The sequence below is a fragment of the Stegostoma tigrinum genome, chromosome 23, assembly GCF_030684315.1.
Source record: "Stegostoma tigrinum isolate sSteTig4 chromosome 23, sSteTig4.hap1, whole genome shotgun sequence".
Classification (NCBI taxonomy): domain Eukaryota; kingdom Metazoa; phylum Chordata; class Chondrichthyes; order Orectolobiformes; family Stegostomatidae; genus Stegostoma; species Stegostoma tigrinum.
Window position 1 is genome coordinate 40573641 of NC_081376.1, and position 26776 is coordinate 40600416.

Consider the following 26776-nt stretch of genomic DNA (forward strand, 5'->3'; position numbering starts at 1 on the left):
GAAAAGGTCTCTTTTGGAGGCACCAGTCTTTGAGAGCAGCAGCCTGTGCAGCACTGGAGCTTTCTCAGGTAAGTCAGTTCTCAGCTTGTTGTTAGACAGGATAAAGTGCCACATATCTCTCTGCTGAGCACATTAACCTCTCAAATCACCAACTCCACCTTAACTGTTCACCTTGCCATCACCAATTTCCTTCTGGTCTGCCATTCTGGTTATTTCCACAGCTCTTCATCTATGGTTGTGATTATGTGAAAATGGAATATTTCCACCCATTTGTTTCTTCTCTCAAGTACCATGTGCCCACTTTCCCACAAGGACAAAAGAGGGTGAAACAAGGCACTGCAGTCCTCTCTGGTCAATGACAGCTGCTCCAATTCATTAGAAGGGAGTAAATACTGGTCCTCAGCAGAACAATGGCTCTAAGCCATTGACAATGTCAATGAATTAGTTGTGCACACTCTCCTCTGACGTTCAGAAACAGCATGTGTCCCCGCTCCTCTGCTGAGGACTGAGGTTACATTTATTTGCTGCAGTGTATCAGATCTTTGGACATTTTCCTAAACTAAACCTAAGTTCTCATCACCAGGCATCAACTACAAACTGTAATAGCGGTGTCCACACCTATATACACAGAATGGGCTGCAGGCCTCCTTCTGCAACAGTTCCAGAACAGGTCTTCATAGCCTCCAAAATGATCTTCAGGTCTGCATATGAAAACCAAGGGACAACCAAGTTCCAGGCATGTGGCTCTATTGGTACATTGTGGAACTGAGGTTTTCTGTGATCTTGAATTCTGTACTGACAGGAATGATACAGCATGTACAGTCATTTCTGCCATGGTCAGTTTAAAATCAGGTTTGTACTTCAGGTGTCCTGCCTTCATCCCCAGCCCATGGCCACTAACCGGCTGCCGAGCCTATCCCAATTGGAATTAAGGTGTTGCACCAAGAAACTCATGCTTCCCACCTCCCAAATGGTTCAAGATCCCAAATGGTCCAGACTTCCACTTCCCAACCCTGCAGTTAACACCCAAACCAGGCAGTCAAATACTCCCTTCATAATTTGACTGTACAGCTACAGAATATTATATCAGTTCATCAATAAAAGTATAAGGGCTCTTGTGGTACAGCAGTGGTGTCCCTACCTCTGAGTCAGGCAGCCTAGTTTAAAGTTCCACCTGCCCCAGAAGTGTGTAACGGCATTTCTGAACAGGTTTAGAAAATATAAAATAACAAATGTAAAAAACAGAATCCATTTTATTTTCTCTTGCAGCTTTCTAAGTTTCACTGGAACAACTTTGGAGGGCTTGGAGTTGAAAGAATAGAGAAAATATGAAAAATAAATTATTGCATTTAAAGATTTGTTTTTTATTCACACGCTTGTCAGTATGATCAGGTCCCCAAGTTATCCCTCTTTATCTGTGATAACAAAGTATGTAGCTGGATGATCACAGCAGGCCAAGCAGCATCTCAGGAGCACAAAAGCTGACGTTTCAGGCCTAGACCCTTCATCAGAGAGGAGGTTGGGGAGAGGGTTCTGAAATAAATAGGGAGAGAGGGGGAGGCGGACCGAAGATGGATAGAGGAGAAGATAGGTGGAGAGGAGAGTATAGGTGGGGAGGGGATAGGTCAGTCCGAGGAGGACGGACAGGTCAAGGAGGCAGGATGAGATTGGTAGGTGGGAAATGGAGGTGCGGCTTGAGGTGGGAGGAGGGGATAGGTGAGAGAAAGAACAGGTTAGGGAGGCGGGGACGAGCTGGGCTGGTTTTCTGTACTGGCTCTGCTGTATGTTTATTACAGTTAAATACCAACAAAAATGGCATATCTCTGATGTACCACGGCATCTGGCAGAACACATATCAATTAAGAATCCCTCGCTATTTGAAAGCCTATCATAAATATTCTTCTCATTCAAAGCAATGCCTGTATGTATTGCCAAGACACCACTGTTCCTAGAAATAGTCCATCTGCAAACTGCATACCATTTTCATCACCATTTTTTTTTAGAAAAGAGGCACCTTAACTGTCTTAGTTGGATATTTAGTTTTACTGAAAAATTGGAAGTTTACAATCAAATTTTCATTTTGATTAAGCAGCACTGCCTTTATTGTCATGCATATGTACAGAGCAGGATTGTCAATATTTCACTATAGAATTTATGCTTTGTAAATTGTTTCTAAAATTCCTGACACAATAAACAGTCTTCTATACATGGAAAGGCAGTGCTATAAACAAAATCTTAAATCCCTACATATCGAAAAAAATAATTTTAAAATTACTAGATACAATTCAATAATGTAAAGTATGCTCATGTAATCCTGTTGAGGTTAAAGACACTTTTCAATTTGCTGTGTAGCTTCATATTCTGGTACAAATTGCATTTGCATTGTCATAATTTCAGTTCAAGACTTAATAAACATGGTTTAAAGCTACCACATACACATTGCCTTTCAAATTAAATAATGTGAGATACCAAAGTTTCAAATTTATATACCACCTGGGAAGTGAATTATTCCCTTTGAACTTTGTGTGGGAGGGTGGCTAATACGTCAGGCAAGGTCCTCATGACGGAACTGAATCAGTGCCATTGCTGCATTGAGAGAATTGGAAAGACAATGGTAAAGAACTTGCCTTAGAATTGCTTGGAGCTTCTGCATAAAATTGAAGATTAAAAATCTAAACAGGCAGACTCCATTTGTTTTATTTGATTTACAAACCAAAAAATGAGTTGATTCCATTTCAAAAATCTGGATACCGTAGAATCATGCATGACAAAGGAATCGATTTAACATTTAAAGAAGACTTGCATTCTCAATTGTAATAATTCCAATTGGAGTTGCTCCACTCCAGAACATAGCATGTACTTTACAAACGTATCACCAATTGACGTATTGTATCAGTGTAAGTGTGAAAATGCTTCAATGATGTGAACCTACCTTGCATCAATGCTGTTCATCATTGATAGTTTTAAAACTAAAAAAAAATGTGTTCTGCAGGTTTTAATTATTTTTCAAAATTCCCAGGACCCTTTGAACCTGGTCATGCCCATATGGTTGACTGAGCTCTGACGTGAAATGTATTTTGTATCGTTAGGCCACAAATGCAAAACAAACAGACAATTTCCTTTATTATAACTTTCGTTCAAGTGAAATCCATTTCAGTACAGTACTGCACTGCTGCCAAAATTGTCAGGAGCTAAAAATACTGGATACAGAGCACAAACACAACGAAAGATGAACATCGCAGATATCTCTCTTCTGTGTTTTCACCTAAGCCTCAAATCTAGCAAATTCTAAACTGAGGGGTGTAACTCCAATCAGCATCACAAAAACAGCAAATGGTAATTAATCAAGCTAATGAATGTAATAAAAACAACAAGTCTTTTGTTGAAAAGTTTGTTTCCTGCACTGAAATTGGATATCTCTTTTGTGAAAGCCAACAAAGGGACTGGGCTTGTCATCCTTGAAAAGAATGACTATATATTTTTTAAAATATCATTTGTCAGACTGGTGTAAGAGAAACAAGTTGTTGGGTGATATATGCGGATGGGATTCATCCTAATGACTCATCGTGTTCACACATGTATGAGACCCCTCCAAATGTTAATTAAAATTACTAACTTAAGCTAAAATTATTAAAATTAAAATAAAATTAATATACTATTAAAATATTAAAATACTAAAATTATAAATGTACACTAATAGTAACAGCAATTCTAATGTTAATAGACAATAGGTGCAGGAGTAGGCCATTCGGCCCTGTGAGCCAGCACCACCATTCATTATGATCATGGCTGACATCCACAATCAGTATCCTGTTCCTGCCTTATCCCCATAATCCTTGATTCCACTATCTTTAAGAGCTCTATCTATTTCTTTCTTGAAAGTATCCAGAGAGTTGGCCTCCACTGCCTTCTGGGGCAGAGCATTCCATATATCCACCACTCTCTGGGCGAAGAAGTTTCTCCTCAACTCTGTTCTAAATGGCCTACCCCTTATTTTTAAACTGTGTCCTCTGGTTCTGGACTCCCCCATCAATGGGAACATACTTCCTGCCTCCAGATTGTCCAATCTCTTAATAATATTATACGTCTCAATCAGATCCCCTCTCATCCTCCTAAACTCAAGTGTATACAAGCCCAGTTGCTCCAATCTTTCAACATATGATAGTCCTGCCATTCTGGGAATTGACCTCGTGAACCTACGCTGCACGCCCTGAATGGCCAGAACGTCCTTCCTCAAATTTGGAGACCAAAACTATACACAGTACTCCAGGTGCGGTCTCACCAGGGCCCTGTACAGCTGCAGAAGGACCTCTTTGCTCCTATACTCAATTCCTCTTGTTATGAAGGCCAGCATGCCATTAGCTTTCTTCACTGCCTGCTGTACCTGCATGCTTGCTTTCATTGACTGATGTACAAGAACATCCAGATCTCATTGAACTTCCCCTTTACCTAACCTGACTCCATTTAGACAGTATCAGAGATAATGGGAACTGCAGATGCTGGAGAATTCCAAGATAATAAAATGTGAGGCTGGATGAACACAGCAGGCCAAGCAGCATCTCAGGAGCACAAAAGCTGACGTTTCGGGCCAAGACCCTTCATCAGAGAGAGGGATGGGGAGAGGGAACTGGAATAAATAGGGAGAGAGGGGGAGGCGGACCGAAGATGGAGAGTAAAGAAGATAGGTGGAGAGAGTATAGGTGGGGAGGTAGGGAGGGGATAGGTCAGTCCAGGGAAGACGGACAGGTCAAGGAGGTGGGATGAGGTTAGTAGGTAGATGGGGGTGCGGCTTGGGGTGGGAGGAAGGGATGGGTGAGAGGAAGAACCGGTTAGGGAGGCAGAGACAGGTTGGACTGGTTTTGGGATGCAGTGGGTGAGGGGGAAGAGCTGGGCTGGTTGTGTGGTGCAGTGGGGGGAGGGGACGAACTGGGCTGGTTTAGGGATGCAGTTGGGGAAGGGGAGATTTTGAAACTGGTGAAGTCCACATTGATACCATTAGGCTGCAGGGTTCCCAGGCGGAATATGAGTTGCTGTTCCTGCAACCTTCGGGTGGCATCATTGTGGCACTGCAGGAGGCCCATGATGGACATGTCATCTAAAGAATGGGAGGGGGAGTGGAAATGGTTTGCGACTGGGAGGTGCAGTTGTTTGTTGCGAACTGAGCGGAGGTGTTCTGCAAAGCGGTCTCCAAGCCTCCGCTTGGTTTCCCCAATGTAGAGGATGCCACACCGGGTACAGTGGATGCAGTATACCACATCTACCTACTAACCTCATCCCACCTCCTTGACCTGTCCGTCTTCCCTGGACTGACCTATCCCCTCCCTATCTCCCCACCTATACTCTCTCCACCTATCTTCTTTACTCTCCATCATCGGTCCGCCTCCCCCTCTCTCCCTATTTATTCCAGTTCCCTCTCCCCATCCCCCTCTCTGATGAAGGGTCTAGGCCCGAAACGTCAGCTTTTGTGCTCCTGAGATGCTGCTTGGCCTGCTGTGTTCATCCAGCCTCACATTTTATTATCCATTTAGACAGTAATCTGCCTTCCTGTTCTCGCCACCAAAGTGGATAACCACACATTTATCCACATTAAACTGCACCTGCCATGCATCTGTCCACTCACTTAGCCTGTCCAAGTCACCCTGTATTCTCATAACATCTTCCTCACATTTCACCCTGCCACCCAGCTTTGTGTCATCAGCAAATTTGCTGATATTACTTTTAATGCCTTCATCTATATCGTTAATGTATATTGTAAATAGCTGCGGTCCCAGCACCGAAACTTGCGGAACGCCACTGGTCACTGCCTGCCATTCCAAAAGGGACCCGTTTATCACTACTCTTTGCTTCCTGTCAGCCAGCCAATTTTCAATCCAAGCCAGTATTTTGCCCCCAATACCATGTGCCCTAATTTTGCTAACTAATCTCCTATGTGGGACCAGAGGCTCTCTGATGAAGGGTCTAGGCCCGAAACGTCAGCTTTTGTGCTCCTGAGATGCTGCTTGGCCTGCTGTGTTCATCCAGCCTCACATTTTATCTTGGAATTCTCCAGCATCTGCAGTTCCCATTATCTCTGTTACTATCCTCCTTTATATTTTTGGCCAGTGTGCCTTCGTATCTCATTTTTTCTCCACGTATTTCATTTTTAGTTATCCTCTGTGCTCTTTAAAACTTTCCCAGTCCTCCGGCTTCCCGCTCATCTTTGCTATGTTATACTTCTTCTCTTTTATCTTTATAGAGTCCTTAACTTCCCTCGTCAGCCACGGCCACCCCTGCCTCCCCTTAGGATCTTTCTTCCTCTTTGGAATGAACTGATCCTGCACCTTCTGCATTATATCCAGAAATACCTGCCATTGTTGTTCCACTGCCATCCCTGATAGTGTGTTGAACCATTGAACTTTGGCCAGCTCCTCCCTCATAGCTCCACAGTTCCCTTTGGTCAACTGCAATACTGACACTTCCGATTCTCCCTTCTCCCTCTCAAATTGCAGATTAAGACTTATCATATTATGGACACTACCTCCTAATGGCTCATTTACTTTGAGGTCCCTGATCAAATCCGGTTCATTGCACAACACCAGATCCAGAATTGCCTTCTCCCTGGTAGGCTCCAGTACCAGCTCTTCCATGAATCCATCTCTGAGGCACTCCACAAACTCGCTTTCTTGGGGTCCAGTACCATCCTGATTTTCCCAGTCTACCTGCATGTTGAAATCCCCCAATACAACCGTAGTAATACCTTTGCCTCAGGCCAATTTCAACTGCTGATTCAACTTACACCCTACATCCGGACTACTGTTTGGGGGCCTGTAGATAACTCCCATTATGGTCCTTCTACCCTTAGAATTCCTCAGCTCTATCCATACTGACTCTACATCTCCTGATTCTATGTCCCCCCTTGCAAGGGACTGAATATCATTCCTCATCAACAGGGCCACCCCACCCCCTCTGCCCATCAGTCTGTCCTTTCGATAGCATGTACAGCCTTGAATATTTATTTCCCAGGCCCTGTCCACTTGAAGCCACGTCTCAGTTATCCCCACAACATCGTACCTGCCAATTTCCAAATGAGCCTCAAGCTCAGGATGTTTGGGGACTCGTCAGCTGAGGTAGTATGGGCTGAAGTTAGAAACAGGAAAGGAGAGGTCACCCTGTTGGGAGTTTTCTATAGGCCTCCGAATAGTTCCGAGATGTAGAGGAAAGGATAGCAAAGATGATTCTCGATAGGAGAGAGAGAGAGAGAGACAGGGTAGTTGTCATGGGGGACTTCAACTTTCCAAATATTGACTGGGAACACTATAGTTCGAGTACTATACATGGGTCAGATTTTGTCCAGTGTGTGCAGGAGGGCTTCCTTACACAGTATGTAGATAGGCCAAACAGGGGCGAAGCCACATTACATTTGGTACTGGGTAATGAGCCTGGCCAGGTGTTAGATTTGGAAGTAGGTGAGCACTTTGGTGATAGCGATCACAATTCTGTTATGTTTACTTTAGTGATGGAAAGGGATTGGTGTATACCACTGGACAAGAGTTATAGCTGGGGGAAAGGCAATTACGATGAGATTAGGCAAGATTTAGGGAGCATAGGATGGGGAAGGAAACTGCAGGGGATGGGCACATTAGAAATGTGGAGCTTATTCAAGGAAAAGCTCCTGTGTGTCCTAGATAAGTATGTACCTGCCAGGCAGGGAGGAAGCTGTAGAGCGCGGGAGCCGTGGTTTACGAAGGAGGTGGAATCTCTGGTCAAGAGGAAGAAGAAGGCTTATGTTAGGATGAGATGTGAAGGCTCAGTTAGGGCACTTGAGGGCTACGAGGTAGCCAGGAAAGACCTAACGAGAGAGCTCAGAAGAGCCAGGGGGAGACATGAGAAGTTGTTGGCGGATAGGATCAGGGTAAACCCTAAGGCTTTCTATAGGTATTTAAGGAATAAAAGAATGATGAAAGTAAGATTAGGCACAATCAAGGATAGTAGTGGTAAGTTGTTTGTGCAGTCAGATGAGATAGGGGAAGCGCTAAATGAATATTTTTCAACAGTATTCACTCTAGAAAACAACAATGTTGTTGAGGAGAATACTGAGATACAGGCTACTCGAGTAGGTGGGATTGAGGTTCACAAGGAAGAGGTATTAGAAATCCTTCAGAGGGTGAAGATAGATAAGTCCCCTGGGCCGGATGGGATTTAACCTCGGATCCTCTGGGAAGCCAGGGAGGAGATTGCCAAGCCTTTGGCATTGATCTTTAACTTGTCATTGTCTACAGGAATAGTGCCAGATGACTGGAGGATAGCAAATGTGGTTGCCCTGTTGAAGAGACAACCCTGGTAATTATAGACCAGTGAGCCTTACCTCAGTTGTTGGTAAAGTGTTGGAAAAGGTTATCAGGGATAGGATTTATAATCATCTAGAAAAGAATAAATTGATTAGGGATAGCACGGTTTTGTGAAGGGAAGGTTGTGCCTCACAAACCTTATTGAATTCTTTGAGAAGGTGACCAAACAGGTAGATGAGAGTAAACCGGTTGATGTGGTATATATGGATTTCAGCAAGGCGTTTGATAAGGTTCCCCACAATAGGTTATTGTACAAAATGCGGAGGAATGGAATTGTGGGAGATATAGCAGTTTGGATCGGAAATTGGCTTGCTGAAAGAAGAGAGGGTGGTAGTTGATGGGAAATGTTCATCCTGGAGACCAGTTACTAGTGGTGTACGGCAAGGGTCGGTGTTGGGTCCACTGCTGTTTGTCATTTCTATAAATGACCTGGATGAGTGTGTAGAAGGATGGGTTAGTAAATTTGCAGATGACACTAAGGTCGGTGGAGTTGTGGATAGAGACGAAGGATGCTGTAGGTTGTAGAGAGACATAGATAAGCTGCAGAGCTGGGCTGAGAGGTGGCAAATGGAGTTTAATGCAGACAAGTGTGAGGTGATGCACTTTGGTAGGAGTAACCGGAAGGCAAAGTACTGGGCTAATGGTAAGATTCTTAGCAGTGTAGATGAGCAGAGAGATCTCGGTGTCCATGTACACAGATCCTTGAAAGTTGCCACCCAGGTTGACAGGGCTGTTAAGAAGGCATACAGTGTTTTAGCTTTTATTAATAGAGGGATCGAGTTCCGGAACCAAGAGGTTATGGTGAAGCTGTACAAAACTCTGGTGCGGCCGCACTTGGAGTATTGTGTACAGTTCTGGTCACCGCATTATAAGAAGGATGTGGAAGCTTTGGAAAGGGTGCAGAGGAGAATTACTAGGATGTTGCCTGGTATGGAGGGAAGGACTTACGAGGAAAGGCTGAGGGACTTGAGGCTGTTTTCATTAGAGAGAAGAAGGTTGAGAGGTGACTTAATTGAAACATATAAAATAATCAGAGGGTTAGATAGGGTGGATAGGATGGTGACAGCGAGCAGGAGGGGGCATAGCTTTAAATTGAGGGGTGAAAGATATAGGACAGATGTCAGAGGTAGTTTCTTTACTCAGGGAGTAGTAAGGGAATGGAACGCTTTGCCTGCAACGGTAGTAGATTCGACAACTTTAGGTACATTTAAGTCGTCATTGGATAAGCATATGGATGTACATGGAATAGTGTAGGTTAGATGGGCTTGAGATCGGTATGACAGGTCGGCACAACATCGAGGGCCGAAGGGCCTGTACTCTGCTGTAATGTTCTATGTTCATCCACCTTATTTCTTTTGCTTCGTGCATTTATATATAATATTTTTAATTTGTTACTCCCCTCACCATTCTTATCAATCCCTATTTCACCTGACCATTCTGTATGAACCCTTCTTGAGTTTTCTGCTCGGTTGATTCTGTTGTCTTTCCTAACCTCTCTTATTTTCACCGTCCCTTTAACTTCCTTCTTACATTTCCAGTATGTCCCCTCCCCCCCACTACGTAGTTTAAACACACCTGAGTTGCAGTGGCAAACCTGCCTGCCAGACTTCTGGTACCCCACCTATTAAGGTGCAACCGGTCCCTCTTGTATAATTTATCCTTACCGCAAAACATACCCCAGGGATCCAAGAATTTGAATCCTTGTTTTCTGCACCAGTTCCTCAGCCACACATTCAAGTCCATTATCTCCCTGTTCCTACCTTCTCAAGCCCGAGGAACTGGAAGCAAACCAGAGATTACCACCCTGGAAGTCCTGCTTTTCAGCCTTCTTCCGAGTTCTATGAAGTGTCGCTGCAGAGTGTCCGTCCTTTTCTTCCCGACATCATTTGTGCCGACATGCACCCCCACCTCTGGCTCTTCACCTTCACCCTTGAGGATTCTCTGCACTCTGTCAGTGACATCCTTGATCCTGGCACCCGGAAGGCAACACACCATCCTCAAATCCCGCCTGTTGCCGCAGAACCCCCTTTCGGTCCCTCTCACTATGGAGTCTCCTATTACCACGGCTCTGCATGATGTCTGCCTCCTCGGCTCTGCTTCCACACCAATTTTCGATTGGCAGACCTGTCCGCCTCTCGGATTTGCAGTGTCGTCTGTCTTGACAGTTTCCAAGAGATTCATTGTTACAGAGATAGTGTGAACTGCCGATGCTGGAGAATCTGAGATAACAAGGTGTAGAGCTGGATGAACACAGCAGGCCAAGCAGCATTAGAGGAACAGGAAAGCTGGCATTTCAGGTCTGGACCCTTTTTCAGAAATGATGCCTGAAGAAGGGTCTAGACCCGAAACGTCAGCTTTCCTGCTTCTCTGATGCTGCTTGGCCTGCTGAGTTCATCCAGCTCTAAACCTTATTATTTCTTATGTCTCATTGTGCTCGTTTACCTATGACCTGTTCTGTAAAACATTAACTAGTAAAATTAACTAGCAAATTTAAGCAGCACGGTGGCTCAGTGGTTAGCACTGCAGCCTCACAGCACCAGGGACTCGGGTTCGATTCTAGCCTCGGGTAACTGTCTGTGTGGAGTTTGCACATTCTCCCCATGTCTGCGTGGGTTTCCTCCGGGTGCTCCGGTTTCCTCCACAGTCCAAAGATGTGTAGGCTAGGTGGATCAGCCATGCTAAATTGCCTGTAATGTTCAGGGGTATGTTGGTTATTGAGGTTGGGTCTGGGTGGGATGCTCCAAGGGGCGGTGTGGACTTGTTGGGCCAAAGGGCCTGCTTCCACACTGTAGGGAATCTAACTTAATCAAAAATGGTTGATTGAATCACTACAATCCCCAACCACACCCTTCAATTTTGAATGAGATTTTCCGCATACGTAGCGAAGGATTCGCAAAGATCATGTAGAATTTGCATAATGATTGCAATGCAGTGTACATTTGCGCATTTGACATTGCTAGTTTATTCACAAATTTCTCACTCAAGGAAGCCAGACATCTGTAATGCAGCATTATATCATGATGATCCAAATCCAACACCATTATGACAATCAGTATTAACTAAACTCATGAACCCAGCAATTTCCACGGTTGAGTTCAATTTTAACAATACTTTGTATGTCCAACAAGATGGTGTTATCATGAGTCCTGTTTGGCCCAGCTCTGGCAAACATCTTTGTTCGGTGTCATGAGAAACATGCCTTCAATGGGAATGACACCTAACCTCCTATGCCTTGCATATTTTTAATGTGTAGATGATATGTCTTCTATAATTTGAATCTGTAGCTGCACGTAAGAATTTCCTTATACTTAATGTGCTTAATCCCAAACTCATATTCAGTTTTGAAATGGAACAGTCCATCAGCGTTCTGAAGCTGCAGAGAGAGAGCGTTAACATTAAATCCAGTGAGCCTCTTTCAGAACTGTTTTGCTCTCCACAGATGCTGCCAGAACTGCGGAGTTTCTCCAGCAATTTCTGATCTTGTTTGTTTCATATTTCTAGCATAAACAGTTCTGGACAGCCTGCACGGTCCTGGATGCAACACCACAATAGGTTCAATTACCTTACATGAGCACCAGAGTCCGTTAAGGTATTTTTACATACAATATCCTACCCCTGAAACACTTGCCTCATGTGCTTCTCGATGCACCACAACCTGATCAATCATTTGCCAACTATCTTGATCAATCACAAATCATTGCAAATATTAACATCACCCGCACCACAAGCTCCAATCTTCACCGGCTTCACCACACTGTTACCTATCATCCAAATACTGAGCACCATAGCCACCAACACGCTTTCCTTCTCTCACAGGTAAGCTGCTGCAAGCCCAGAGGAACCCATGTTTGGTTATATGTCTTTGACCTCTCAATGAAAGGGATGGTGGGTTTTATCAGTAGAGTGTGGCCTTTACAAAGGCAGTGGTGAGTCTGGAAACATCAAAGCATTATCCTCAGATTTAATGCTCCTTGCTCTCATTCAACAATTTATCATGGTTTACAAGCTGCAGACGGTATTATTAAGCACAAGTGCTCTCATCCATCCTGTCACCAAAACCTCAATGTTGTGCTTTCCTCCTTTCAAATATCCAGGAACTACAACATGACCAGTGATGCAACAAGAGGGGCAGAAGTAGGAAAATGGTGAAGAAGAGACACTGTCACACACTTTCACACTTGCAGATACCAGCTAAGATAATTTTAAAAAGTGGGTGGAGACTAGATCTATACGTACTGAAATGGCAGGCCTTTGCACATGCAACCATGTTCACTTCTGGAAAGCTAGTTGGTGAAGGATGATGCTGATGTAGATCTTTACTGAATCTTATATTTATTTACAGAATGAAACATTACAGTACATACCTCCAAATTTAACAACGGCTCTTCGTCTCTTTACCCTGCTTGACATGTTAGGATACACTTTTGTAGCCGTCATATTCTGAGGTAAGACTTGAACCCAGGCCTTCTAGCCCAGATATAGGTACATGACTGCTGAACCTTAAGACCATTTTGGAACTGTCTCTTTATTTCTACATAAGTGCAAGTGCAATTATTATCCTGCACCTGTGTATAATTAAACACAATTAATAGATCCGATTGGGGATGGCTAGCATGAGGGTGCATAGCTTTAAATTAAGGGGTGATAGATATAGGACTGATGCCAGAGGTAGGTTCTTTACTCAGAGAGTAGGAAGGGCGTGGAATGCCCTGTCTGCAACAGTAGGAGACTCACCAAGTTTAAGGGCATTTAAATGGTCATTGGATAAACATATGGATAATAATGGAATAGTGTAGGTTAAATGGGCTTCAGTTATGTTTCACAGGTCAGCGCAATATCGAGGGCCGAAGGGCCTGTACTGTGCTGTAATGTTCTATGTTCTAAGTAACACTTACCCAGGGGGCAAAGGCTGCAGCAGGAGGAAAATATCAGGGAGGGCATTCTCACCGAAATGTAAGACCATAAGACACAGGAGCAGAAATTAGGCTGTTCAACCCATCGAATCTGCTTCACAACCCCAGGTGGAAGGCACAGGAGAAATAAATCAAAATACAAAAATATTAAAGATAACGTAGTTGACAGTTAACATTAAAAACAGTGAAAAAGCAAAACTGTTCATTACATAGGCGACAGCTGAGGCAACTGCAATGGCCATTAAGCGTCACGTTAGCTGAAAAGAGAAAAAGAATTCTAAATACCTTGCAAAAACTGTGACAAATACTACATTGGACAAACAGGCAGAAAGCTAGCCACCAGAATACATGAACATCAACTAGCCACAAAATGACATGACCCATTATCACTAGTATCCTTACATACAGATGAGGAAGGACACCACTTTGATTGGGACAACACATCCGTCCTAGGACAAGCCAACAAGAGACATGCATGAGAATTCCTAGAGCAATGGCATTCCAACCGGAACTCCATCAACAAACACATTGATTTGGAGCCAATCTACCATCCTCTGAGAAAAAGAACAGGAAATGACATAACCAACACAGGAATTGACATCACCAACCCAAGGAAACCTAAACAGATAAATAGAAGGTGGGACATAACACCAGCGCTTCGTCGGAGGCTCACTGATGATGTTACCTAGAATGGTGGCGAAACGTCTGAAAACTAACCTTCCAGCTCAGCGAGCAAACTCACATCCAGAAACTCAACCTGAGCTACAAATCTTCTCAAAACTCGCTAGAATTCTACATAGCTGGAATGACTTGTTCTCTTTGCTGACAAACATGTGAGGTAGTCAATCAACTGACTTTAACTGGGCAGAAATACTGCAGTCATTTCATTGCATCTAATTGCACAGTTGCATGGCTGCAGCCAAAGTACTTTACTGGACCACAGCCACAGGGAAGAACAATTGACTGAAAACACTATAGCAAACTCATCTGAGACTGTTAGGAGAATTGCTTTCTCTTGATGACTAATGAGAATTTAAGTGGAGAAGAAAGTGGAGTGACAGCTAATTACTGGCTTAGAGCGATTAACTCTCCCAAAGTGGTCTACCCAAGATAACACTGACTTTTGCATGTACAAGTTGGAACTAGATTTTTGTTGCAGGATTGAAAACAAGTCCAGTTTCTAGTGAAATGCATATTTCTTCATAAAATGTTATTTTATATGATTTATTTTTCTATTCTTTTGTTTAAAATAGACTTGGGGTGGAAATATTAATATTAAAAGAAAACTTCCTATCTTCATTTTCGTGACATACAGGATGAAATGAATAGTTCATTATTGATCTGTAGAGTTACTCTAAGTTACAGCTATTTCAATGGTACACCAACATCTTTGAGAAAGGTTACTGAAAGATCTACGAAGATTCTCATGCTTGTCAGAATAGCTTTTGCTTTTCATATAGTGGAAACTATAAAAATTGAGTCAATTTAGGAATTCATGGATCAAAACAAGCATTTAAAACTTATTTTAAAAGTTTTATTTTCTCACCAGGTTTCTCTTCTTCCTGTTGGCAGATGACTGCACAGGCACTACCCACCCACTCAATGGCCAATTTTCATTTGTGAGTATCAACATTCAATCTTGCAAGATATTGGATCAAAGGGGTGTCAAAGCTAAACCTGATCATACTTCAAGAATCATTCATGCATGCTTTCAGCAGGATTTGTTCAATGGTAGTCAATGTAGAAATGACAGTCATGTATGTAAGGCTCCTAACTTTGCTGCAAGTTAAAGTTCGTTGGCTTGGCACCCGGATTACATATTGTACGTGTAATGGTCCTGCTTTACATAGCACAGTTACTCCCTCTGAATCAGGTTATGTGCTGTTTTGGGGAGTTACAAATGGCAAAATAAATCATGTTTCTTTTCGTGTTCAAATACAAATTACCCACCCTTGCAAATTTGTCTTCATTAGGTCTCTAATGCATGTCTTTAATCAGAAATACAAGCAACTCATGTAGAGTAAAATGGGTAATTCCAAATTTTTCTCCCTCTCACATTTGCATTAGAATGGTGACTTACGAAGAAAAGTTAAGGGGCAGTAAATGAATGTAAATAACATGTGCTTTATATTTAGCAAACAGACTCTTTAACTTTACTCTTGACACAAAGCAGATAAAACAGTGACGTACAATTCTCAACAAAAGGCATATTAGCTGTATAAGGGAGGTTGACAGCATCAGCCAAGCTGCCGTCTCCATATTTTTAAAAATATCAAAATATCAACATAAAAATGGAAAAATCTACAATTTACAATTAATACAAAAAAAATCACAAGCTGTTGCAAATTTTTTTGTTTTGTTTTGAAAATTTCTTTCAAAGCAGTGAATAACGAGATTAGACTAAAAGAGCTGGTACTGATTTGAAATATATTCAGTTCAATAAGATCTGATGTATGTAAAGTTAATGTTTTTCAAAAGAAAGCATGCAATGCAGACTAGGATAATAAAGTGTAAGCTGGATGAACACAGCAGGCCAAGCTGCTGAGTTGAAAAGATACTGAAATTTCACATTTAAAACATTCTACTGTAATATTGCTCCAAAGTATGTATTTTGTTTATGCTCAACAGGCCATTGCTAACAGCTGTTCCTAAGTGATATAGAAATGCCATGTGGGCTGGAGAAAACTTCAACCAAAACCAGCATGTTTAGTAAAAAAGAGGCTGGATGAACACAGCAGGCCAAGCAGCATCTCAGGAGCACAAAAGCTGACGTTTCGGGCCTAGACCCTGCTGCTTGGCCTGCTGTGTTCATCCAGCCTCACATTTTATTATCTTGGAATTCTCCAGCATCTGCAGCTCCCATTATCTCTGATGTTTAGTAAAAAATTTCTTTTTCCAAATGGCTTCCCAAATTAGATATGTTATTACTGTGCTGTTGTAATTTCAGGAGCAAAGTCCAAACATAGAACAACATAATAATCCTTCAACTTGCAATATGCCAAGTCTTTTCTCTGAGTATTTCATAACTATTGTTTTTATTTTGTTTTCCATCAGGCCAATGGTGATCAACAACGTTCTATCTAGCTGAAGCTGTCAAAAATCTGCCACATGAAATCGTGCTTAATATTAGTGACAATGTAAAATTCATTTGGTTGAAATGTAAAAACATAGATAGAAAACAGGAGCAGTAGTAGGCCATTAAGCCTATGAACATGATCCACCAATCAATATTGTCATGGCTGATCATCCAACTAAGCTTTCTCCCTAGACCTTTTGACGTGTTTAGTCCTAAATACTATCTAACTCCTTTTTGAAGGTATTCAATGTTTTGGCCTTCATCAATCTCTGTGGCAGTGATTTCTACAGACTCCCCACATTCTGGATTAAAAAAATCCTCGTCCTAGTCCTAAATGGCCTAGGAATGTATGGAAGGAAACTTAGCATGTCATTTTCATGATTTCTGTTGGGCAGAAGTGTTGTTTTTAGTATGTAGCACTGGCAAACATGCCCAGATAAAAGGAAAAATTATACGTTAACTTCTTAATCATATGAAAAATCTCATGATTCTGAAACTTCTTGCTCTATTTTGATCAAATAGACACCTACCATAATTCTTAATAGCATCAACATAATGTGATGGAATGTTGCATTGTGATAGACTAGGAATCCATAGTCCCTAATGGTCTAGAACATGACTTCAAATTCCACAATGGCAGATGGAAAAATCTGAACTCAATGAAGATCCAAATTGAAAAATGCTTGTCTAACAGACAATAGACAATCGGCGCAGGAGTAGGCCATTTGGTCCTTCGAGCCAGCACCACCATTCATTATGATCATGGCTGATCATCCACAATCAGTATCCGGTTCCTGTCTTATCCCCATAAGCCTTGATTCCACTATCTTCTAATAGTCACCACGTAACCAGTATCAATTGTTATAAATACCCATTTGGTTCACAATGGTCCTTTAGGGAAGGAAAAAAAACAAAAATTGCTGGAAAAACTCAACAGGTCTGGCAGCATCTGTGGAGAGAGAGCAGACCTAACATTTCAGATGCCGTGACCCTTCTTTAGAACTGATTGTAGATAGGAAATGGTTGGTATATATGCTAGACAAGGGGTAGGGGAAGGGGAAGGAGTAAATGATAGGTGGAGATAGAGCGCAGAGAGAAAAACAGATGGTCAGACAAAGGAATGAGTAAACAGCAGCCTGGGAGAATGAATAGTAACTAGTGGCTGACAATGGGTTGTTTGTGGTAGCAGCTCATGTGATGACAAGTCTGGTGTGTGGGGGTTAGGGTAAAGAATGCTCGAGTCCTAAAATTACTGAACTCAATATCGAGTCCAGAAGGTTTCAGGGTTCCGAAATAGAAAATGAGGTGTTGTTCTTTCAGACTGTGCTGAGCTTCACTGTAGCACAATGGCAAGTTCAAGACACAAATCTTCGCCAGGGAACACAGTGTGTCTTGAAATGGCGGGCAACTGGAAGCTCAGGGTCATTTTAACAGACAGAACGTAGGTGTTCTGCAAAGCAGTTACCCAGTCTACACTCTGTCTTCCCAATGTAGAGGAGGCTACATTTTGAGCAGCAAATTTAGTTGATTAGATTGAGTGAAGAGCAGGTAAATCGCTGTTTCAGCTGGAAGGTATGTCTGGGGCCTTGGTTGTGAGGAGGAAGGAAGTAATGAACAGGTGTTACACCCTCTGCATGGGAAGGTGCTGAGGGAGTTTGGAAGAAGTGTGGACAAAGACCAGAGGGAAAGGTACATAGAAGGCGGTCAAGGGAGGGGGCAGGAATATGTATCTGACAGTGGCATCCCATTGCAGGTGGCAGCTAAAGATTCTTTGTATGTAGATGCTTGTGGGATGATAGGTGAGGATGAAGGGGACTCTATCACTGTTGTGGGAAAAATGAGAGAGTGAGATGCCTGTTGTGTACGAGAGGGTCAGACACCAGAGTGGTGGAGAATCCACGGTTGAGGAAGAAGTAAATATTTTGGAGGCCCCCTTATCGAAATTGACATCAGTGGAACTGATACAAAATTGATGGAGGAACCGGGATCGTCTTGCTCTCTGGGCTCCATCCGTACCATCATTTACTCCTTCTCCCTCCCCCAACCCCTTCTTGAGCATGAGTATCAACCTTTCCCGACAACAATCACTTCTGAAGAAGGATTGGTGGACAAAATGTTAATTGTGCTTTCTCTCCAAAGATGTTGCCAGACCTGCTGAGATTTTCCAGCATTCTCTATTTTTGTTTCTGATTTTCAATATCTGCAGTTCTCTGGTTTTTCTTTTACAGAAAGAAATCCATTGCTCTGGCTTATATGTGAGTGCAGACTGACAAGAGATTGTGGTTGAATCTTAAACTCTCACTAACAAGCTAGTCAATTTAACAGCAATAAGTTGCAGGCCCAGCCAGTGATGCCCACAGCCCATCAATGAATTTTATAAAGGTTTACGTCTAGGCATGAATCCACCCAGGTCTCTCAATATCTTGGCAATACTCCCTAAACCAGTATGTCTGAAACAGATTATGTAGTAATTTACCTTATCAATGTTTTGCGAAGTCGCTGTGTACAAACTGATGATCAAACTTACTATGTTATTTACAATTTAGAAGTACTTCAATGGGATGAAGAGGTCATGAAAACTACAGTTCAAATTCAAATACTTATTAAGTAAAATATAGTTGATATTCTTGAATAAGAGAAAGGAAAGATATTTTAAGTTAATTGCTAATTGCTGTGTACCTATCCATCAAAAATTTCCAAACAGGTTAAGGACAAGTCTGGTAACAATAAGTCTAGTTGAATGTTCTCTCAACTATAACAGCTAAGTTTCCATATCAGTCTGATTTGTATTTTGTATGTCCCAAACTCAATTCATAGTTCAGAGTAAGCCATTTAGTAAGAAGCATCCTCTGTGAAAATAACCATTCAAAATAGGCTCCTACAGGGTAGCCAAACAGACCATCACTGTCTGGGCTAATCTCTGCAATCCATTATGGTTTATAGGTGTGATGGGAATAAAGGCTCAAAAACATCTTTTTTCCCCACACAAAGCAAGTTTCACAGATTCTTATATTACATATAGATCATGAAAGAGAGTTTCATAGAACAATAACTGGCTTAGGTAATACTAAAACTGATTGAAGAAGACTACTGTGTTTAACTTCTAACAGATGTTTGTTTCCTCATTCAAAAAAAATATAAACAGTGAATGGTCCTAAGGAGACAATGATTAAAACTACAGTATATAGTATTTGAAATATTGTATTGCCTTAAGTTTTGTTGTGTAATTGAATTTAATGTTCATAAGTTTATTGATTTACTGTAACTCCAATAAGATAATTGCATGTCCAGCAAACACACATAAGTGAATTGCTGAAAAAAATCTCAGGTATCATAGGATATTAAAATACAATTGTGATCAATCAGGGGACGTCTTCAACAGAACTATTGATGTATTAGTTAAAATATGATTTAGTCAAGAAACGCCATTCAAGCTATCCATGGAAATGACTGTGGGTTGGAAGTGCCAAAGGAAGTTCAGGACAATTTTCTTCAGTTTCCTAACATACTCACTTAATAAAAATGAATCAACCCTATTGAGGTGGCATAGTAGCTCAGTGGTTAGCAAAGCTGCCTCACAGCACCAGGGACTCAAATTCAATTCTACTCTTAGATGACTGTCTGTGTACAGTGTGCATGTTCTCCCTGTATCTGCATAGGTTTCCTCCCACAGTCCAAAGGTTAGGTGGATTAGCCATGCTAAATTGCCCATAGTGTTTGGGGATGGTAGGTTATTGGGGGATGGGTCTGGGTAGGATGCTCTGAGGGTCAGTGTGGACTTGTTGGGCTGAAGGGCCTGTCCCCACAGTGTAGGAATTCAATGAATTCTGCCACTTGTTGTAGCAATGTCTTCAATAGTCTATCTATTGCTTATGTGACCATATTTTAGCTTTAAGTGGTGCATTCTATCCTGTTTTTTTTGTGAAGGAAGGCAGAGACTGAGTTCCTGAGTGATCAGCTCAAAGCCAATAAAGTAAACAGCTTGGACAGCCTTGGTTTTTTTTAAAAGTTGGAACAGTAGAAGCTGCCTGAATTTGAGGGGTCAAGCAGTTACTGGGGTCTTCAAGCTGGATGTGGAAGCTATTATCACTCTCTCTGTTACAGTTAAAAGCTGGTGTTCTCTTCCTACTGCTAGAATTGCATGTGAGAATCTATTTTACTGAGTTTGCCTTTGCCAGGAGTATGTTACTATATTGGAACAGTTAAGTTTTAAAAGCAGTTAATATATGCATTATTTTGTTAAGCATTTTGATAAAGTTACAATTAAGCCAATTTTTTGCTTATTTTTATTTTGTTTGTATTTTTAAAAAGTGTAAAATTAAAGTGTGTTTTGCTTTAAGTTGAATAGTTTGACCAATCAAATTGCGTCGGGAATGTATTGCCTTCCATTTACCTTTAAAATAGGAAAAAAGTTAGGCTCTGGGTGATCTTCTAAATATATTTTCAGATGTTTGGTCTGGTCCATGACACTTACCAATACATATGTTTATAATACAATTGGTTTTCTGCAATACAGTACATACTTATAGACTTTATACATTTTTTTTCTCTCTTTCTCATTTTACAACTTTAGTAATATAAGTATTCCATGTGAAAACAGGCCCACAAAGCAGCGTCAATTATTTCAGTTCTCACAGTGAAACTCCAGGTGCTGCATTTGTAATGACTGGGCAGTGGACGATACAAATCTATAAGTATATTGAAAGTCAGTTGCTTCATGTTTTAAGCATGTTTTTGAATTTATGGAAAAGAGCAGGCTCCCACAGATAAAGACTGCCATGAGCTGAGCAATATAGCAAACCACCTGGCAAATCATTCTGCTGCAATTTCTAAATCATATTATAGATTACACTGACTAATCTCACAGATAGCATTTGTCACTCTCTATTAGGATGTCAAGCTGATATCAGATTGAGTAACTTCAATTTTCCAGGCTTAGTTTATATACTGGAGTCTAATGAGTAATATTAAATGTAATTCAGTCAGTTCAAATAATGATTCCTCCAACAGGGAAATGCCAGGACTTTCCGTGGGTTTCAAAGTAGAAGAAAATTACAGCACTAAATAGCAGCACCGTACAATATAGAATCTTGTGGCACAGAAGGTGGTCATTCGGACACAGCCACCATTGCTGTCTAAAATATGGCTGTACATTTTCTAGCTCTTTGTCCATTGGACTTGTAAGTTATTATTCTTCAAGTGCCTATCCAAATGCTTTGTAAATGTACTGAAAAGTTCTGTTGTTACTAACCTTCCAGGAAACGATTTGCAGAATCTACCAACCTCTTCAGCATCTCAGTCCTTCAAGTGAATTCTTTAAATCTATGTTCCCCGACTACTGACCTCTCAAGAAAGGGAAATAGGTCCTCCTTATTCACTCTGTCTAGATCAGAAATCAGACAACACCAGGCTACACCAGAACAGTGTGGTGGGGTACCATGTCATGGGAAATGAACCCAAGATTGCAGGTGAGGTCATCTTCATTCGTACCCATGGTTAGGCCCTCATCATGTGACTCTTACACTTATCAGGTTATTCTAGTCATTTTCTTTGTCTGCAGCGCCACCTTATTTTTAATTTTTTGTAATTATCTCTCTGCCTCATTTAATCAAATTATTATCATCACTTTGCTTGCTATTCAGCTGCTGACACTTTACTCACACCATCTGACACTTTTGGTCACCTGCAGAGACTTACTTGGCACTTCACTCAGACCATTTGTATGATCTTCTGATCTCTCTGCCTATACGTTCTGATTCCGTGTGCTTCTCTCTCACTATACCTAATGAAGGAGCTACACTCCAAAAGCTTGTGATTTCAAATAAGCCTGCTGGATTGTAAACGGGTATCCCCTGATTTCTGACCTAGTCCACCCCAGTCCAACACCGACACCCCCAAACTCTGCCTAGGTATCTCTTAATTTAATACACATTAATTAAATCTCCTTTTCTATTTCATTTTCTATTCTAAGGGGAATAAAACTAGTTTTTCCAATCTTCCCTCATAGCGAGAGCTCTTCCTTGTCACATCCTTGTAAATCTCTCCTGTGCTCTCTCTGCATAATTATATCTTTTCTGGAGTCTTTTATACAGTTCCAGCACAGCCCCCCACTCTTTTATTCTATGCTTTTGCGAATAAAGCACAGGACTTCTCAATCACATAATCTGCCTATCTTTCTAATTTTGGAAAACCGTGCACACTAAGATCTTTCAGTTTCTCTGCACTTCTCAATATGGTAGCATTTATTTCCTGTGATAATGGGAACTGCAGATGCTGGAAAATCCAAGGTAACAAAGCGTGGAGCTGGATGAACACAGCAGGCCAAGCAGCGTCACCTGAGATGCTGCTTGGCCTGCTGTGTTCATCCAGCTCCACACTTTGTTACCATTTATTTCCTCACCCTTTTTGTCTTCCCCAAATGCATTAACTTCACAAGGTACAAACAGCGAATTTTAACAAGTGTAAACCATGATGGCCATTCATACCTATCATTGCTATACATTTCCAGAATATCTTCTAACTGTTTTGCATTTGGTGACTTAGAAAAGCAGAGACAGTTTAACTGGAAATTAAAGAAATACTTCACATAATGAATCTAACTATCACCAAGAACATGGCACAGTGGCTCAGTGGTTAGCACTGCTGCCTCTCAGTGCCAGGAACCCGGGTTCACTTCCATCCTCAGGCAACAGTCTGTGTGGAGTTTGCACACTGTCCCTGTGTCTGCATGGGATTCCTCCGGGTACTCCAGTTTCCTCCCAAAGATGTACATGTTAGGCAGATTTGCCATGCTAAATTGCCTATAGTGTTCAGGGAATGTGTAGCTTCACTAGGTTGTAAGGGATGGGTCTGGGTGGGATGCTCCAACGGTCAGTGTAGACTTGATGGGCCGAAGGACCTGTTTCCACACTGTAGGGATTCTACATCTGTGCAACTAACTCAAAGCTGTGGTGAAACAAATGAATCTACATTGTCAGGGCTGTTTTTGGCATAAGTGTAAATAATTATTTTCTCTGATATAAATACAGTTGGTGTTTCTGTATCCTGTATACATTGTCAAAGGTGCCAGTCAGTACATCATCACTTTTAGCTGGAAAAAGTGTAGGAGGCAAGTTCACCACAGAAGTATGATAGGGCAGAACTTCCAGCTTCCATCTTGCTATGCTATTGACTCTGTCAATAATTGTTTTCAACACTGAGTGGCAGGCACCACAAATCTAGCCTACTGCACCACTGTTCTTCCAGTGGATATAAAGGCAGGAGCTCATCTCGATAGGAGTGAGAGACAGGGTAGTTGTCATGGGGGACTTCAACTTTCCAAATATTGACTGGAAACATTATAGTTCGAGTACTATACATGGGTCAGTTTTTGTCCAGTGTGTGCAGGAGGGCTTCCTGACACAGTATGTGGACAGGCCAACAAGGGGCGAAGCCACATTACATTTGGTACTGGGTAATGAGCCGAGCCAGGTGTTAGATTTGGAAGTAGGTGAGCACTTTGGTGATAGCGATCACAATTCTGTTATGTTTACTTTAGTGATGGAAAGGGATTGGTGTATACCACAGGGCAAGAGTTATAGCTGGGGGAAGGGCAATTACGATGAGATTAGACAAGATTTAGGGAGCATAGGATGGGGAAGGAAACTGCAGGGGATGGGCACATTAGAAATGTGGAACTTATTCAAGGAAAAGCTCCTGTGTGTCCTAGATAAGTATGTACCTGTCAGGCAGGGAGGAAGCTGTAGAGCGTGGGAGCCATGGTTTACGAAGGAGGTGGAATCTCTGGTCAAGAGGAAGAAGAAGGCTTATGTTAGGATGAGATGTGAAATTAGGGCACTTGAGGGTTACGAGGTAGCCAGGAAAGACCCAAAGAGAGAGCGCAGAAGAGCCAGGAGGAGACATGAGAAGTTGTTGGTGGATAGAATCAGAGTAAACCCTAGGGCTTTCTATAGGTATTTAAGGAATAAAAGAATGACAAGAGTAAGATTAGGCCCAATCAAGGATAGTAGTGGTAAGTTGTGTGTGGAGTCAGATGAGATAGGGGAAGCGCTAAATGAATATTTTTCAACAGTATTCACTCTAGAAAACGACAATGTTGTCAAGGAGAATACTGAGATACAGGCTACTAGACTAAGTGGGATTGAGGTTCACAAGGAAGAGGTATTAGAAATCCTACAGTGTGAGAAGACAGATAAGTCCTCTGGGCCGGATGGCATTTATCCCAGGATGCTCTGGGAAGCCAGGGAGGAGATTGCCAAGCTTTTAGCATTGATCTTTAACTCGTCATTGTCTACAGGAATAGTGCCAGATGACTGGAGGATAGCAAATGTGGTTCCCCTGTTCAAGAAGGGGAGTAGAGACAACCCTGGTAATTATAGACCACTGAGCCTTACCTCAGTTGTTGGTAAAGTGTTGGAAAATGTTATAAGAGATAGGATTTATAATCATCTAGAAAAGAATAAATTGATTAGGGATAGTCAGCACGGTTTTGTGAACAGTAGGTCATGCCTCAAAAGCCTCATTGAGTTCTTTGAGAAGGTGACCAAACAGGTAGATGAGAGTAAACCGGTTGATGTGGTATATATGGATTTCAGCAAGGTGTTCCATAAGGCTCCCCACAGTAGGCTATTGTACAAAATGCAGAGGAATGGAATTGTGGGAGATATAGCAGTTTGGATCAGAAATTGGTTTGCTGAAAGAAGACAGAGGGTGGTAGTTGATGGGAAATGTTCATCCTGGAGACCAGTTCCTAGTGGTGTACCACAGGGTCAGTTTTGGTCCACTGCTGTTCATCATTTCTATAAATGACCTGGATGAGGGTGTAGGAGGATGGGTTAGTAAATTTGCAGACGACACTAAGTTCGGTGGAGTTGTGGATAATGACGAAGGATGTTGTAGGTTAGAGAGAGATAGATAGATAAGCAGCAGAGCTGGGCTGAGAGGTGGCAAATGGAGTTTAAAGCGAACAAGTGTGAGGTGATGCACTTTGGTAGGAGTAACCAGAATGCAAAGTACTGGGCTAATGGTAAGATTCTTGGTAGTGTAGATGAGCAGAGAGATCTCGGTGTCCATGTACACAGATCCTTGAAAGTTGCCACCCAGGTTGACAGGGCTGTTAAGAAGGCATACAGTGTTTTAGCTTTTATTAATAGAGGGATCGAGTTCCAGAACAATGAGGTTATGCTGCAGCTGTACAAAACTCTGGTGCGGCCGCACTTGGAGTATTGTGTACAGTTCTGGTCACCGCATTATAAGAAGGATGTGGAAGCTTTGGAAAGGGTGCAGAGGAGATTTACTAGGATGTTGCCTGGTATGGAGGGAAGGATTTACGAGGAAAGGCTGAGGGACTTGAGGCTGTTTTCATTAGAGAGAAGAAGGTTGAGAGGTGACTTAATTGAAACATATAAAATAATCAGAGGGTTAGATAGGGTGGATAGGATGGTGACAGCGAGCATGAGGGGGCATAGCTTTAAATTGAGGGGTGAAAGATATAGGACAGATGTCAGAGGTAGTTTCTTTACTCAGAGAGTAGTAAGGGAATGGAACGCTTTGCCTGCAACGGTAGTAGATTCGACAACTTTAAGTACAGTTAAGTCGTCATTGGACAAGCATATGGACGTACATGGAATAGTGTAGGTTAGATGGGCTTCAGATTGGTAATGACAGGTCGGCACAACATCGAGGGCCGAAGGGCCTGTACTGTGCTGTAATGTTCTATGTTCTATGTTCAAGAGGCATACTGACTGCAAACCAAAAGCAGGGAAAGGAAAACACCATCAGAATGTATTTTTGCAACAGCAGGATAGAAAACCTGCAGCTGTATTAGGGAATTTAAAGTAATGGAGAAAAAAGACAACTGGGAACATGAGCCTCAATAGTGGAGTAAAATAGACAGTAATCAACTGTAGGGGGCTTAAACCCTAGTTTTGATGGAAGAAATCTGAAGCAACAGGAACTAGTCGTTTAGGACTGAGACCTGGACAGTAACACAAATTTGAGGCCATGTGAAGGAAGCATGCAACTGGTCACAGCTAAGAATCCTCTTTAGTGCAATAAAAAACATAACAGCTAGAATAGGAAAGGGAATATATCATCATACCTCCCTGTCTATAATCTGCATGAGTGTTAAGTGACCTGCCTTTTATTGATAGCGACTCAAAGGGCAGAGATTTCTGTTTGGAACCAGGACCCAGATGTTCAATTCAAATGCAGATACCAACCCTGCATCTTGCATCTCTATTTGTGCAGTATTAGCCAATCTACATTACAGAAACCTATTAACTTACATTGTATCAAAGGAAATTTACTGTTTAAAAGACGTAAGCATAAGAAAAAATTCAAAAGAATTGAGTAAATTTTAACTTGGATGAAAAACCTGTTCTAGAAAAACTACTTCTTTGTACGAGAGACAGAGAAGGCCAACATCCTCAATCAATCTGAGAAGGAAGAGGGTGCAGAAA

General features: G+C 41.9%; 1 protein-coding gene across 1 annotated transcript in view; it reads right to left on the minus strand.

Moving 5' to 3' along the window:
* LOC125462440 (uncharacterized) overlaps positions 1-26776 on the minus strand; it is a 223525-nt gene that overhangs the window by 40121 nt on the left and 156628 nt on the right. Inside the window, exon 2 of the mRNA XM_059653875.1 lies at positions 13223-13331. Coding sequence (XP_059509858.1) covers positions 13223-13331 — 109 coding nt within the window. The remainder of the gene's footprint in view (positions 1-13222; positions 13332-26776) is intronic.